General features: G+C 45.0%; 4 protein-coding genes and 1 long non-coding RNA gene across 7 annotated transcripts; 3 read left to right on the top strand and 2 right to left on the bottom strand.

Annotated features, from left to right (window-relative positions):
* Positions 1-1,601, top strand: LOC135633054 (transcription factor MYB44-like). Its single transcript, XM_065142114.1, has one exon. It carries the CDS (start codon positions 321-323, stop codon positions 1,440-1,442), a length of 1,122 nt encoding a protein of 373 aa, XP_064998186.1. The 5' UTR covers positions 1-320; the 3' UTR covers positions 1,443-1,601.
* Positions 1,602-1,998: 397 nt separating this feature from the next.
* On the bottom strand, positions 1,999-6,395 carry LOC135633056 (uncharacterized). Its single transcript, XR_010494883.1, has 4 exons — positions 5,655-6,395; positions 3,838-5,537; positions 2,396-3,749; positions 1,999-2,278 (listed from the first exon to the last, which is right to left on the bottom strand). It is a non-coding gene; the product is annotated as an uncharacterized LOC135633056 (long non-coding RNA).
* Positions 2,835-4,008, top strand: LOC103978141 (uncharacterized). The gene is made up of 4 exons (XM_009393840.3): positions 2,835-3,024; positions 3,115-3,214; positions 3,341-3,440; positions 3,527-4,008. The coding sequence occupies exons 1-4, from the start codon at positions 2,835-2,837 to the stop codon at positions 3,824-3,826; spliced, it is 690 nt and encodes a 229-aa protein (XP_009392115.2). The 3' UTR covers positions 3,827-4,008.
* Positions 6,396-8,733: 2,338 nt separating the features above from the next.
* LOC135583318 (GDSL esterase/lipase At4g26790-like) lies at positions 8,734-11,613 on the top strand. Of its 2 annotated transcripts, none has more exons than XM_065142142.1 (3): positions 8,734-9,226; positions 10,760-11,231; positions 11,314-11,613. In XM_065142142.1, exons 1-3 carry the CDS (start codon positions 8,852-8,854, stop codon positions 11,505-11,507), a joined length of 1,041 nt encoding a protein of 346 aa, XP_064998214.1. In that variant the 5' UTR covers positions 8,734-8,851; the 3' UTR covers positions 11,508-11,613. The 2 variants fall into 2 exon arrangements, with proteins under 2 accessions (XP_064998214.1, XP_064998213.1); XM_065142141.1 differs by having other exon boundaries at positions 8,735-9,226; positions 10,739-11,231.
* Positions 11,614-11,672: 59 nt separating this feature from the next.
* Positions 11,673-13,125, bottom strand: LOC135633075 (RPM1-interacting protein 4-like). Of its 2 annotated transcripts, XM_065142145.1 has the most exons (4): positions 12,967-13,125; positions 12,344-12,769; positions 12,053-12,256; positions 11,673-11,960 (listed from the first exon to the last, which is right to left on the bottom strand). In XM_065142145.1, exons 1-4 carry the CDS (start codon positions 13,117-13,119, stop codon positions 11,925-11,927), a joined length of 819 nt encoding a protein of 272 aa, XP_064998217.1. In that variant the 5' UTR covers positions 13,120-13,125; the 3' UTR covers positions 11,673-11,924. The 2 variants fall into 2 exon arrangements, with proteins under 2 accessions (XP_064998217.1, XP_064998215.1); XM_065142143.1 differs by having other exon boundaries at positions 11,673-12,256.
* Positions 13,126-13,657: the final 532 nt, after the last annotated feature.

The raw sequence follows: 13,657 nt of genomic DNA, 5'->3' as shown, positions 1-13,657 counted from the left end.
TGAAGAGGGCGATGAAGAGTCGTGTGACGGTTGCGGCGAGTGACTGACGCGTGTCGGTGTGACAGCTGTGTGCAAGCAACCGTTCGCGGGGAAATGGCCGGTGTGCCCAACTCCCTGCGACCGGTTACCTTACCCGGTTGTTGCCGGTCAACCCAACACTTGCCTTATCCTGCCTATATAGCCGGCTGCTTAATCCTCTCATCCACGCTCCGCATTTTCTCCCACGCTCTCTCACGACTGCGGCACTTGCGAGATAAAACACGTACTTTTCTCGATCTACCGTAGGGGTTTGGGTAGTAGGTCGATAAGTGTTCAGCGATATGGTGGCGGCGGCGCCGGCGGCGGCGACGATGGTGGTGGGTAGGTTCAACGATGTGGATCGGATCAAGGGGCCGTGGAGCCCGGAGGAGGACGATGCGCTGCAGAAGCTGGTGCAGCGCCACGGCCCGAGGAACTGGTCGCTTATAAGCAAATCGATCCCGGGTAGGTCGGGGAAGTCGTGCCGGCTCCGGTGGTGCAACCAGCTGTCGCCGCAGGTGGAGCACCGCCCGTTCACGCCCGAGGAGGATGAGACCATCATCCGCGCCCACCGTCGCTTCGGCAACAAGTGGGCGACTATCGCCCGCCTCCTGTCGGGCCGGACTGACAACGCCGTCAAGAACCACTGGAACTCCACCCTCAAACGGAGGTACTCGGCCTCCGCCACCGCCGTCGCCGTCGATGGTGGGTTCGTCGCAGCGGCAGAACTCGAGCCTGTGCCGGAGCGGCGGCTCAAAAAGACGTGCAGCGACGGGCCGCTCCTCTCGTCGGACGGTGCAGGGCTCTGCTTGAGCCCCGGAAGCCCATCGGAGTCCGATCTCAGTGATTCTAGCTACCACAGCCAACCGATGATCTCTCCGGTCTCCACCGGTTCGCACATCTACCGACCGGTGCCGAGAACCGGAGCCGTCGTACTCCCATCCTCATCCACACCAAACCACCACCATCCGACGGAGCCCTCTGCCGAAGCCGCAGCCACCTCCCGCTCCCCAGAGATCGTAGAAGATCCGGTGACATCCCTCACCCTCTCCCTCCCTGGATCCGATCCGATGGACACCTACAATGACCGCCACAGCGCCGACAACGACGGCAACGGTCAGAAACCCCTCGAGCTTCTTCCATCTGTGCCGATGCCCCTGCAGGCGCGGCCATCGTCTTCAAAGACGAGGTCCGCCGAGGCCACCGGTGCAACCCCCTGTTGTAAGGAAGAACAGGGGTGGCACGCGCCGTGTCCCTTCGGCGCGGAGTTCTTGGCGGCGATGCAGGAGCTGATCCGCAAGGAGGTGAGGAGCTACATGTCCAGCTTGGAGCAGAGCGGTATGATGTGCACGTGGTTTCCACTGCCGCCGGAGAGCGTTCTCAATGCTGGTATTAGGCGGATCGGCATCACAAAGATCGAGTAGAAAGGGGAAAAAAAGGCACCGATGCTTCAAGACAATCGTGGAGTGGAGATTTTCTCCCTTTCTTCCCTAGTCAAAATGACTAAAAGATGTTTATCCTTCCGTTTTTTGCTTCTTAAATCTGCAAAGAAATAAAAGAGCTGGGTGAGATGGTTCCGTGTACAGACGGGCGTGAGATGAGATTGGTGGAAACGAAAGAAGAGGGAAAAAAAGCTTCGTTGAAATTTGGAGTATTATCTGTCCATCAGCTGAAAATTAAGTTGCGTAGTGAACCAACAGCAAATTGATTGTTCCGTGTAGCGAACGAGTGGTAGGCCGTCAAGAAGTCGCCTTCAGGATTGATTGATTCGACTGGAAGTGATGGAGGAAACGGAACCGTATTGACGCGATCCTGGTGATACAGCGCAACGACCATCAGTGAATTCAAATCAAGTGATAGCATATATGAACAAACGTATCTTAATGATCGTATAAACACAGTTAGGTTGCGGGTATTATCCGTCATTTTCAGAAGCGGTTTCGCAGAAAACAGGTTCGACGACAAAGAAGCCGAACGATATAGTAGAAATAAGTCCTATCCATTATCTCTCAAAGCAATATTTTTTCTATACGAAAAAACATGTCAAGTAAAGAGACAGGCAATTGTATGTGACTGCAAATTGAAATCCGTCCGATCGATCTAATGCTACTAGGGGATCAAAAACCAGAAAGAAACAAAGCACCTGACCGGAGCGGAAAGAAATTGAATCCGTCGATGAAGATTGAGATCCCATTAAATATGCCATTTACGCCGGTTCGGCGACGGCGTCGAACTGTCCCCGCAACCGTCGGCCAAGCAGCTGCCAAGGAATTCGACCGCGGAAATGATGAGATATAAGGGAGGGAAAGGAAAAGATGCGTCGCCCACAAAAGGAGTGTTTTGCGAAAGGGGAATTCTGGTCCGGGTTGGGTCAGACCTGCCCGCTTGAACGGCCCCTTCAGGCTTCACCAGTTATTGTTTAGGTTCAGGTTCGAATCCAACCGCATCCGCTGATCCCATCCGTAGTTCATCACCTGCCAATGACGGAAACAGAGGACGGGCGGACGGACGGAAACTGGAGCCATGAGGACCGTCCACCGCAAGGGGAGTCATCGTAATGATCCGTGCTACCACCGATCTGCGGCGTGGATCAAGCGCACCGCAACGGAGGCTAGCTTCCCCGCCTCGTTTCCCTGCAGGAATCTTGTTTCTGTTACACCACGGGAGTCGGCAACAAAAAGGCAAAGGGGCAAAGAAGACGACAAGGGATCGCGTGCCCTTCCATCCTAGGCACCGATCGGTTCTTCTTCTTCTTCTTCTTCTTTTCTTCTTCTCTCCCGTCGCCAGAGAGGGGAGATACATTCACCGGTACAGCGATGGCGAGGTGCCCTGGGTGGGGGAAGCTGCCGCGGTCGCCTGCGCATCCTTCGCCATCCCCACACGTCGATGACGACGACGTCGTCGGCATCGGCGCCTCCGCTGGCGGGCGCAGAAGCATCTCCTATTGCCGCCTCCCCGAGCAGCGTCTCCGCCTCTCCGTCCTCAAATTGGATGGCTCCTCCTACGGTACCTTCCGCTACTTTCTTTGACCTTTCCAGAAAGTGCATGTTCTTCCGGATCTGTCGTTGCCAAACCTCAAGACTGCGATGTTGGCAGAGATGGAAGTCGCGAGGACAGCTTCCGTGGCGGAGCTGAAGATGGAGATCGAGGACATCTTCAGCGAGTCCCCCGACGACGGAGGTTGCTGCATTTCTTGGTACAGTTCGATTCGTCTCTCACCGGATGAACTGTCGAAAGAGAGAGAGAGAGAGAGAGAGAGAGAGAGAGAAACATTCCCAACTGATGTATTTGGAGTCCATAACGTTTGCGGTGGTGATGGCAGGTCTCATGTGTGGGGTCAGTTCTGCTTATGCTACAAGGAGCATAAATTGATTAATGATGGAGCGTCTCTTCGCAGTTTCGGAATCAGAGATGGAGATCAGGTCTCATGTGCCTTACGTTCGACCGCTGGAAATTAGTAGGCCATGTTGTCTTCACACGACTGACCACTTCGCTTCCCTCCGTGCAGCTTCATTTCATAAGACATCTTTCACCGAACCAGAAGACTTACCGGAGGAGACTCAAAAATCGACGAACAGAGACCGTAGAGGAGAACGGCAAGGATAAACACATCAGACGCCGCGGATATGTGGATGAACAGCGTCAGGACCATGACCAGAGAGATTGGAGTGCCCCGCACACACAACCCAAGTTGGGTCGTTTCTTCCGACGATGGTGCTCTACACCGAGTCCTGGTAAGACAAAACCAGAGAGACAGAGTAAAGTTATCGGCAAAAGCAAAAAGATTTGCTGGGCAATATGTAGGTAATCCAGAAATACCAGTTGTATGGTGATCGCTAGCGGAATTGCTTGTCCTCCCAAAATAAACATTGTGTTTCTTTGTGGCAATGACTAGTACTTGGGATAATAATTTGTAAGGTAACTATAATTGAAGATAGTTACCATTTGACAGCTAGCAGTTCATAAAAAAATTTAATAATTTATCATAAACTTTTGGACTCCAATCCCATTTTCATCATTAATTCTTTGCACACAAAAAAGAAAAAAAAGGCTATCCTCATTGCAACCTATAAACTTCCTATTGTTAACAAGATGATCAAAATAATGATCGAATGTAGCTTCTTATCAGTTTCGACTATAACAAAGGTACTATGGTCCTCAATTCTTTCCCAATAAAAAATAAACAAATGCAATGCATGGAGTATTTGTGTCGCGACATAATCTTCTATCTAATTGTTATGACATGATGTCGATGATCACCCTTGAGCCGAATGAACAGCCCCACCTTGTCCCCATGCTTAATGTTTCATATTCGTAAGAGAAAAATAGACATCGATAAGTGCCTACACTTACGATCCCTTTTCAAAAAACAAGAATCATGCGACATTTGTATTTTTCCAATCTAGACCGAAGTCTCACATTGTAATATGATGCATTCATTTCTATCGCCTATTTGATTTAAAACATGCTGAAACAGAACACTTTCAGGTACTTGCAGCATTGTTGTGCCTTCCATACAGTCGATATAAACCGATCTAAATGACAAGTGTTTTAAAACATATTTAATTTAAGATCCTTCGAATGATAAATTCCCAAAGAAACACATATATAAACTATGATTGGAAAACAAATAATTTGTGCCCATAATGTTACGGGACACTAGGAAACAACAAGTATGGCAGTACTCAAAATCTTGCAAAATCCTTTCCATGAAAAACAAAAGAACATATTTGAATGATAAGATTCAGCAGGAAGATGTGTAAGACTAATTGAACAATAATTTCCTGTAAAGAACACATATATAAAGTAGAAACTATGGTTTAGAAAACAACTATAAGTCTCCATACTTTTATTGGACACTATGAGAGACAATAGTGATGCAAGAGTTCAGAAGCTTGCACATTCATCTCCAAGAAAGAAACATAATGTCACCTTCATGCCATAGCAATCCCACCAAATCAAACTATAAGGAAAGGAGAATAAAGAAGCAAAGTTGGAGGTATATGAAGACACTACCAAAAAGCTTCAAGCTTGACATTATTAATTTTGAACAACATGAGCTTTAAAACAAAAGATACGAGTCATGCACATTATTGTTCGGGGGGACAGTAATCTAGAATAAGGATGAGCAAGTATTTCTCTTAATGCATGGTGGGAGTTCCATGTAAATGGACATTAACAGAATTGCTAAGTGAAAAGCAAATTATTCTTCAAAAGAGAACAAATAATATATTGGTATTTAATCATCAAGATTGAAAAGTTAGAATTTTAATGGGGAATGGATGCAAAATGAAGGACAATAAAGCATGATTACAAAGTTTAAGGTGCTAGCTAAGACAAGAAACTAAGTTAAGCAGATAATATGACATCCATGACTCCAAAATTTCGCCTGATCAAGATCAACACCAATCTTGTACCTTTAAAAATGGCACCTGCATTTGAGCCAATTTTCGCACCATTCCACCAAGGAAACACAGTATCATTCTCACGACCGAGTGCACACACCCACCTCGTTGCTTCTGGAAATAGACACCCTTTGGCATTTCAACGAGCGCTTGATAGGCTAATAATAGGTTACTTCTTGTACTTTAAATTAATATTAGGATCTTCATAATTATGAAAGTAAAATAATTCACCTCAATTTTCTTGATCACTACGGCGGCGGTGGCCGAGGCGAAGGGCTTTCTTGCACGACAGATCTCACGAAAGGCTGTGATCCCACCGTGGGATCCGATGATGACCCGTTTTCCTTTGTTAGCATTAGGGTTTGGAGGGCCACGAAGGCCTTTTCCTTTGTAGCGCCTCCCTCAGACTCCAGACGCGGGAAGGGTGGTTGAGGAGGGGCGGGCCCTCCGCCAGCAGGAGGCGGCGACAACTCTGCATGGGCGAGATCCTCCTGATCGCCGCTGCGGCCTTCTCCCTCGTATCGTGGTAGGAGATGGCACCGACGGCGGAGTCCAGAAGACGGACCAACGTCGGTAGCAACCTGTTGGCGGCAGCGAATACGACGTTCTTATCATCCTCGGGAGCAAACGAGAAAACCCGTCGGAAACCGACTCGTCAAACACCATATTCTCTAAAGCTTCAGCATCGACCTACGACTCTAAACGCATGACAATCGTTTGTCAAAAGTTCCCAAAGAGGTGCAACCCTCGACAACCACACCGCCATCGGGTAAACCCCTCCTCCTTAGGGTTGCAGCACAGAACTGAAGAGGTGAGGGGGGAAGACAAATAAGAGAAGGTGACCTTTATGGACCCGGTGGAACAGGCGAGCTCGTCCATGACCGACCCGGTCGTGCTACCCGCCGATGGTGCCCACCGAGCCCTTCAAGAATCGAGAGCAGAGATCACCGAAGCATTCGACGGTGTGAAGAAGAAACGAAGGAACCGGTAGGAACCTTCTCGAATTTAATTAATTATTTATAGTAATCTATATTCTGATTAATGGATACAATAAATTGGAAAAGGAACAAAAAGGCCGGTCCAAATATTGGGCTCATCAAAGCCCAATACACACACAGGGCCGTCTAATTCTAATGTCTATAAATATTTATATTTATATTTATATTTATAGGACGAGTGTCTCTAGACGCATCTAATTCTCTGTCTTCGGCCTTTCATTTAATTTTAATCTCTCTATTTTGTGCTAAGAAAGGAGAAACCAAAACAGAGAAACTCAGATATTAATAAAATAATATTCATATAAAAGTATCATAAGATTTTAATAGTTCAACACTCCCTACCTACATCAAAATTAAATTTTTTACTATATAAAAAATTAATACATAAACTCAAAGTCAAGCTTAATTCTCTTTTTTAAACTCGAAAGAAATTTTCTCTTACTTTTTTTTTTAATTTAGTAAAAAAATATCTTCAAAGAACATAAACTGTATTTCTTAATGACTCTCGCATGAAAATTTTTAGACTTAATAGCATATTTATAAAAATAAATCATAATTCACTAAAAACCCTTTTCTATTTAATTATTTATATAAATTCTAATTTAATCTACCATGAAATAAAATCTAATTAGTAATCTCAAAAATATTTACCAAGTTAAACGTTTTTCATACGTATTAACTCACATATACAAATCTCTAATTAAAACTCTTCCAAATAGTTAATACTTAAGGCTCTTAAAATACTTAAAGAATATATATATATATATATATATATATATATATATATATATATATATATATATATATATATATATATATATATATATATATATATATATATATATATATATATATACGGCGCCTTAAACTTATTTGTGTTTGATACACCTCTGACTTCCCCATCATAAACTTCTCTTTGGAATTATACGGCGCCTTAATCTACCATCATCAAATGGGATGGATTGATGTGAGAAGCATACATTAATTCATGTACTTAAATGGGAGAGTAAGAGACAGGTCCAAAGTCCACATCATTAACAGTGCAGCACCAGCTAAACATCACCGAGGGAACATGACAAGAATATAAAGAGGAGAAGAGCCAACGCAAGTTGGCCTTGCAAAAGGGGCGAAGCCTTCGACCATGGCAGCCGCATTCAATGGTGGTGTGATGGCCTCCTTTTCAGTTCGGGAGAAGATGCTGCATGCGTTCGCTTTCACCAGCGCTGCATGCCTCCTCTCCTCTCCTCTCTCTCTCTCTCTCTCTCTCTCTCTAAAACATCGGGCGATGTCAAGCTTCAGCTTAAGTGCAACCCACCACCAAACATTGCAGCTATACATTGCAGCTATATTAACTTCTTCTCATTGCTGTCCCTTACGGTCACTGTTCAACCACATCACAATGCTTCCATCAGAAGCATCTCACATGAAGCATCAGTAAAGTGCCATGAGAATCATGTCAGTTCAACAAGGAGACCAGTAAAGTGAAGCTCGTCGTGACTCCTGTGAAGATTCACAGGTGACATTTACTATCACTTCTTTGACTTGTAGATGTTCTTCTAACCAGTAGGATAAGGTTTCCAGCAGCGTGGAATGGATGATGGTGATGTTTGATGAAGAAGAAGAAGAAGAAGAAGAAGAAGAAGAAGAAGAAGAAGAAGGCAATCATACACATCTTGCAACGTACATGATTGATGGTAGTAATTAATTTTCATGTGGTGGATGAATTTGCAATTATTGCTCTAAAACAACAACAGCCTTAAAACTATTATTTGCACGATCAAACACAATAATATTAACAATGTGATTTTTACAAACGATATATTTACTCTTCCGAATTTGAACGTAACATATATATCCTCTAAATATTTAGGGACATAATATTTTCGCACTAGAATGGTTCTTGTTCTTCTAACTAGTGAGACAGAAGTTTCAAGTATAATAGAATTGATGATGGTGGTGATTGAAGAACAAGAAAGGCATATTTTAGACGATCATACATCCCAGCATTAGGAACTTTAGTGCATGATTGATGGTAGCTATTAATTTTCATGTGGTAGAATGAACATGCAATTGCTTCTCAAATCTACAGCCTCAAAACTATTATTTGCATGATTGGAACCAAATAAAATGTTCAGAGATGATGATGATGATATTTAGAAACACATATTTATTCCTCCAAATTTTTATATAACCATCTAATTACATATATATATATATATAATAAAGATATGAATAGCAATAAATAGCATTTCCATAAACCAGTGAACAGATTGAACCAAACACAGTTCCAACTACTCTTCTCACTCTCTCTCTCTCTCATTAGCTGTTGTGGCCTTCCTTCCTTCCTCTATTTTATATAATGTCAGCCTCCCAAAAACACACCACCTGCCAAAAGCACTCCATAATCTCCGTCGATTGCCGCACGCGCCAATGGCCTCCCGCTTCCGCAACCTCTTCTTCCACCGCCTCCTCCTCCTCTGCCTCCCGTCCCTCGCGGCCGCCTCCGCCCGCGTACCCGCCCTCATCGTCTTCGGCGACTCCACCGTGGACGCCGGCAACAACAACCAGATCCAGACGGTCCTCAAGAGCAACTTCAGCCCTTACGGGCGCGACATCGCCGGCGGCCGCCCCACCGGCCGCTTCTGCAACGGCCGCCTCGCCACCGACTTCATCTCGGAGGCCCTCGGCCTCCCGCCGCTCGTTCCGGCGTACCTCGACCCCGACTACGGCATCAAAGACTTCGCCCAAGGAGTGTGCTTCGCGTCCGCCGGCACCGGGCTCGACAACGCCACCTCCGACGTGCTGGTGAGAATAATGTGACGGTAACGTGCAGTATCAGCAGAAGTAATACATATGCCTGTAGACTATCTACGTGACCGTGTATTAGAAACCACTTCATCATGAACGGGGACAAAGCTTTGGCAGATCTTAGGGTAACTTCGGATTAGAGTTCTACTGCACGAGTGATGAGTCTAAATCAGAGAGTTGCAATGTTGTTGACTACTAGAAAGCTAAACCCTAAGGGCATAAAACTCAGGCTGAGTTCGAAACATTGGTTGGAAAGCTCAAGGCATAAAGTTGCATGATAGGTGGTCTAACATTGGTTAGAAACAACAGTCCGAGTTGAAATCTCACCTAATGGCACGAAGAAGCAGATGTGTGATCAACTTGGATTGCTATATAAGAGGGAACACAATACTTTGGACGAGTAAGTATGCCTGCATTTGTCCTTCGCCACCGTCTCTCATCTGAAATGGCGACTTCATTAAATGGATGTCTGTCGACTACTTTTTTTGTTTTAGGTTTTCTTGGGTAGTATATCCATTTTCAGAATTTTCGGATAATATTTTTTTTCCTAATACTCAAAAAATAATTTTGTATTAGGATAAATTGGTTTAGTTACAATACTTTTATATTATGTTGTAACATTTTTGGTGATACCAAATAATAATAATAATAATAACATAATACAAAAATATTATGTTTTACAGTGTTTTCTTGATTTTACTGAAAACACTATAACATATTATTTTTTGGGTTTTTAAAAATGTTATAGAAAATATTATGCTATATTTTTTTGATATTACTGAAAATATTATAATGTTGTGTAAAAACACAATAACTATTAGATCGATTCACCCAATAGACCGGTTTATAAGAAAAATAAAAAAAAATATTGTAGATATTAGAAAAGAAGAGATGTTATTAAGAAATTCTGAAAATAAAGATATTTTTTATAAAATATGTTAAAGGAGGAGTGTTTTCAGGTAATTCACCCTTTGTTTTCTTTTTTCCTACAGTACCCAAAATACCCATAAGATAGTAGAATCATTGTTTCGATTATAATAATTTTAAATAAGATTATAGTATTTCCAATAACTTAACAAAAACATTATAATCTCATATATAGATACAAATCACAATACAAATCAACTTGTTATGTTATCGTATATCAACAAAGGAAAAAAGAGTAATTTTTGTGATTATATTTTAGTTTTTCAGGAGAGATTTCAAATATATATTTTTATTGGCTTAAGAATAACAACATGCAAAACAAAAATTTTTTTGACTGGTTTATTTGCTATAGTATTTTTTTTTGTATTATAAACTTATACAAAATCATTTATGTGGTGTTTTACTAGAAATTCATTATCATTAAAATCATTATAACAGCATGCAAAACAAAAAAAATGTGGTGTTTTAGTAGATATTCGTAATTTCATTTTATGCTCAACATCGATTGAATGTCACCGAATAAGACACGACGTGGGAGCAAGCTGATGCAGCTTTGTCTTCTGCCGATGGGTCGTACCGCAGTCGGTGATTCCCTTATGGCAGGAGGTGGAGTACTTCAAGGAGTACCGGAGGAGACTGGGGAGATACGTGGGGAAGGCCCGCGCCATGCACATCATCCGGGAGGCGGTGTACATCGTCAGCATCGGCACCAACGACTTCCTCGAGAACTACTACTCCTACGTGACCGGGCGCTTCAGGGAGTTTAAGGTCGAAGAGTTCGAGGACTTCCTCATCGACCGCGCCGCCGACTTCCTCACCGCCATCTACACCGTGGGCGCCCGCAAGATCTCCTTCACCAGCCTCGGCGCCATGGGGTGCCTTCCCCTGGAGAGGACGACCAACGTCCTCCACGGCGGCGACTGCATCGAGGAGTACAACAAGGTGGCCAGGGACTTCAACGTCAAGCTGCAGGCTTTGATCCACAGGCTGTGCTCCTCGTTGCCGGGGCTGAAGCTGAGATATTCTCCCGTCTACGATGGCTTGCTTCGTATCATCCAGAACCCATCCGCCTACGGTGAGTGAGTTCGGCCCGCCATGAGTTCCTGCGTTTGAGGCACCCTCGCTTCTCACCGTACGCGCACGCTGCTTGGAAACAGGGATCGAGAATGTGGCCGAGGGATGCTGTGCGACGGGGAAGTTCGAGATGGGGTATCTGTGCGATCAGTGGAATCCATTAACGTGTAAGGACGCGGACGAGTACATTTTTTGGGATGCTTTCCACCCCACCGAGAAGATCAACCGGATGATGGCACAGGCAACGCTGAGGACGAGCTTGGCGGAGTTCATATGAAGGGTAGTACATGTATAGCAGTATGAGATCGTCTCCTTCCTCATTTATCATTCACCAATTTGAGAGGACAGTTTTGATTCAATAATTCATATGCATAAGCGTTTCAGATCAGATCCTTTAGAATTTATGTTGGATTGTAACGCATGACGAACTGAACAAAATTAATGGAAGAAGATAATGAAGTGTTCATATGCATTGTTCTTTTTTGCTTGATTGTTGGCCGGATACTAATAACGAGACCTCCAGCTTTCGGACTAAAACAATGGCAGATGACAGCCCCACTCACAGTACACACATCTCGAGTTGTGCCAAACATATCTCGTTGAACAGACCATGCTGAGCGCATCCAACCCATGCAACCACAAGTTGTTCGATCGAATTCGTCGCACCGTCTTCACCATTTGGACTTCTTCTCGATCAGTATCTGACGCTGGGGCGTAGGCATGGGAATAGCTGCCGAGCGTCGGTTGTACACACAGGATTAGAAGATGGAGTGCATCTCAAGTAACGCATGGAGAATACAGGAAACCAAGCTTGGTGCATACCCCAATCCAGTATGAATCATTGTGGTGCGCCCTCTCGGTGGCCGGAGATGGTGCACGTTGAACCGGAACTGCGGGGACCCAAGCGACGGCTGTCTTCTTTTCCTCTTTGACCTGGTTGAAGATGACCGTGTATCCTGCGGATGATTTCGGGTCCGCTGCATCCCATTCGCCGAACTTGGGTACCGTCGCGGGTCTTTGGCGCCCCTGTCGCCATTAAGCATGCGGGTCTCACAGGCAGAACAAATATCAACGTGGGGAGAATGGACGAGAGGGAGAAGAGAAGATTCTCACAGCGACATTTTGTCGAGAATTTGCTGCTCTACCCTGTGTTACCGGCGATGGAGACCGGACATAGCCAGCTTCACCTGGGTTCCTGCGTGCCCCTGTTCTCTGACCACCGCTACCTCGAGGCTGCGGTGAAGCTTGTGGGTATCCTTGGAATTGCCTCTCTTCCCTCCTCTCTTCCCTGACATAATTTGCTCCCTGATGATGCTGATTCGCGATATTGTCCACGGCCTTGTCCCTGCGGCCTTGCTTAGGATGCTGGGGTTCTGCAGCAGCCATTGCAGCAGGCTTGTGGAGCTCAGGGCTCTGCTCTGGATCATTTGGGTTGACGATGTTGCCTCCGGCAACTTTCCCCTTGCGTGCCGTGTCGAAGCATATCGTGTAGGCAGCGTTCTCGTTCCAATCACCGAAACGCGGTACGTGTCCTCGTTGCTGCAGATCACAAATGACAGACAGTGCTTAAGTAGAGCCGATTGCAGGCTTCTAAAGATCCGCTCCCCCCCCCCGTGACAAGTATTTTCTTCCTTACGAGAATGGGTGTTGCCAAAGCAAACAGAAGAAACTGAACGAAGAAGGCTACTTCACAAGCAATCAAAGAAACCGAACGAAGAAGAGGAACTTGGACTCACAGCCATGTCGATGTAAGGAGACGAGGCACTTCTCCCGATGCAGAGCCGAGGGAGAGAGAGAGGGAGTTTGTGGTCGAAGCCTTGTCGAAGGGAGGGAGCAGAGGAGGCAGCTATGAATAGTATGTCGAGGTCGCGTGAAGAAACCGCGGACATGTCAACACGCGACCCAGCCAACGCATGCCCTCCTGGTCGATGCCATACCTGCGCACGGCTCCGCTTCGTTTGGTCAATTCCTTGGGGATCGTTACGTGTCACTACCGAATGGTCAACTGCTTGAACAGGGAAGGTCAACTGCTCTCCCCATTGACCGAGTCTTAAGCTGATGTCAATCCAGAGACATGCCCATACGCGATCAAGAAAGAGTCAGATGTTCCTAATCATATATACAAGTCAGTTGTATCGATCTATTTAGCAGCTTGTTCGACAGATCATATTACTAAATCTCCTGATTTCTTTGTCGTGTAATTATCCTCGGAGCATATGTATTGCAAGGTCGATGCATCGAGCAGTTTTCATATCTTGACTCCGTTCCTTCTTCGACATAGTTCGATAATTTCATATAGTTTTGTGGGTTATAATGGCATCTAAGGTTTTGTTATGAGCACATATGTAAAATCCTATTAGTCTCACATCGAAAGTGGGCAATGTGTATGATTAACTTATAAGAACCTGATGAATGTACTATATTAAC

Source organism: Musa acuminata, chromosome BXJ3-3 (genome assembly GCF_036884655.1).
Source record: "Musa acuminata AAA Group cultivar baxijiao chromosome BXJ3-3, Cavendish_Baxijiao_AAA, whole genome shotgun sequence".
NCBI classification, from domain to species: domain Eukaryota; kingdom Viridiplantae; phylum Streptophyta; class Magnoliopsida; order Zingiberales; family Musaceae; genus Musa; species Musa acuminata.
Note: the sequence above shows the minus strand (reverse complement) of the source record. Positions and strands in the feature narration are given on the sequence as shown.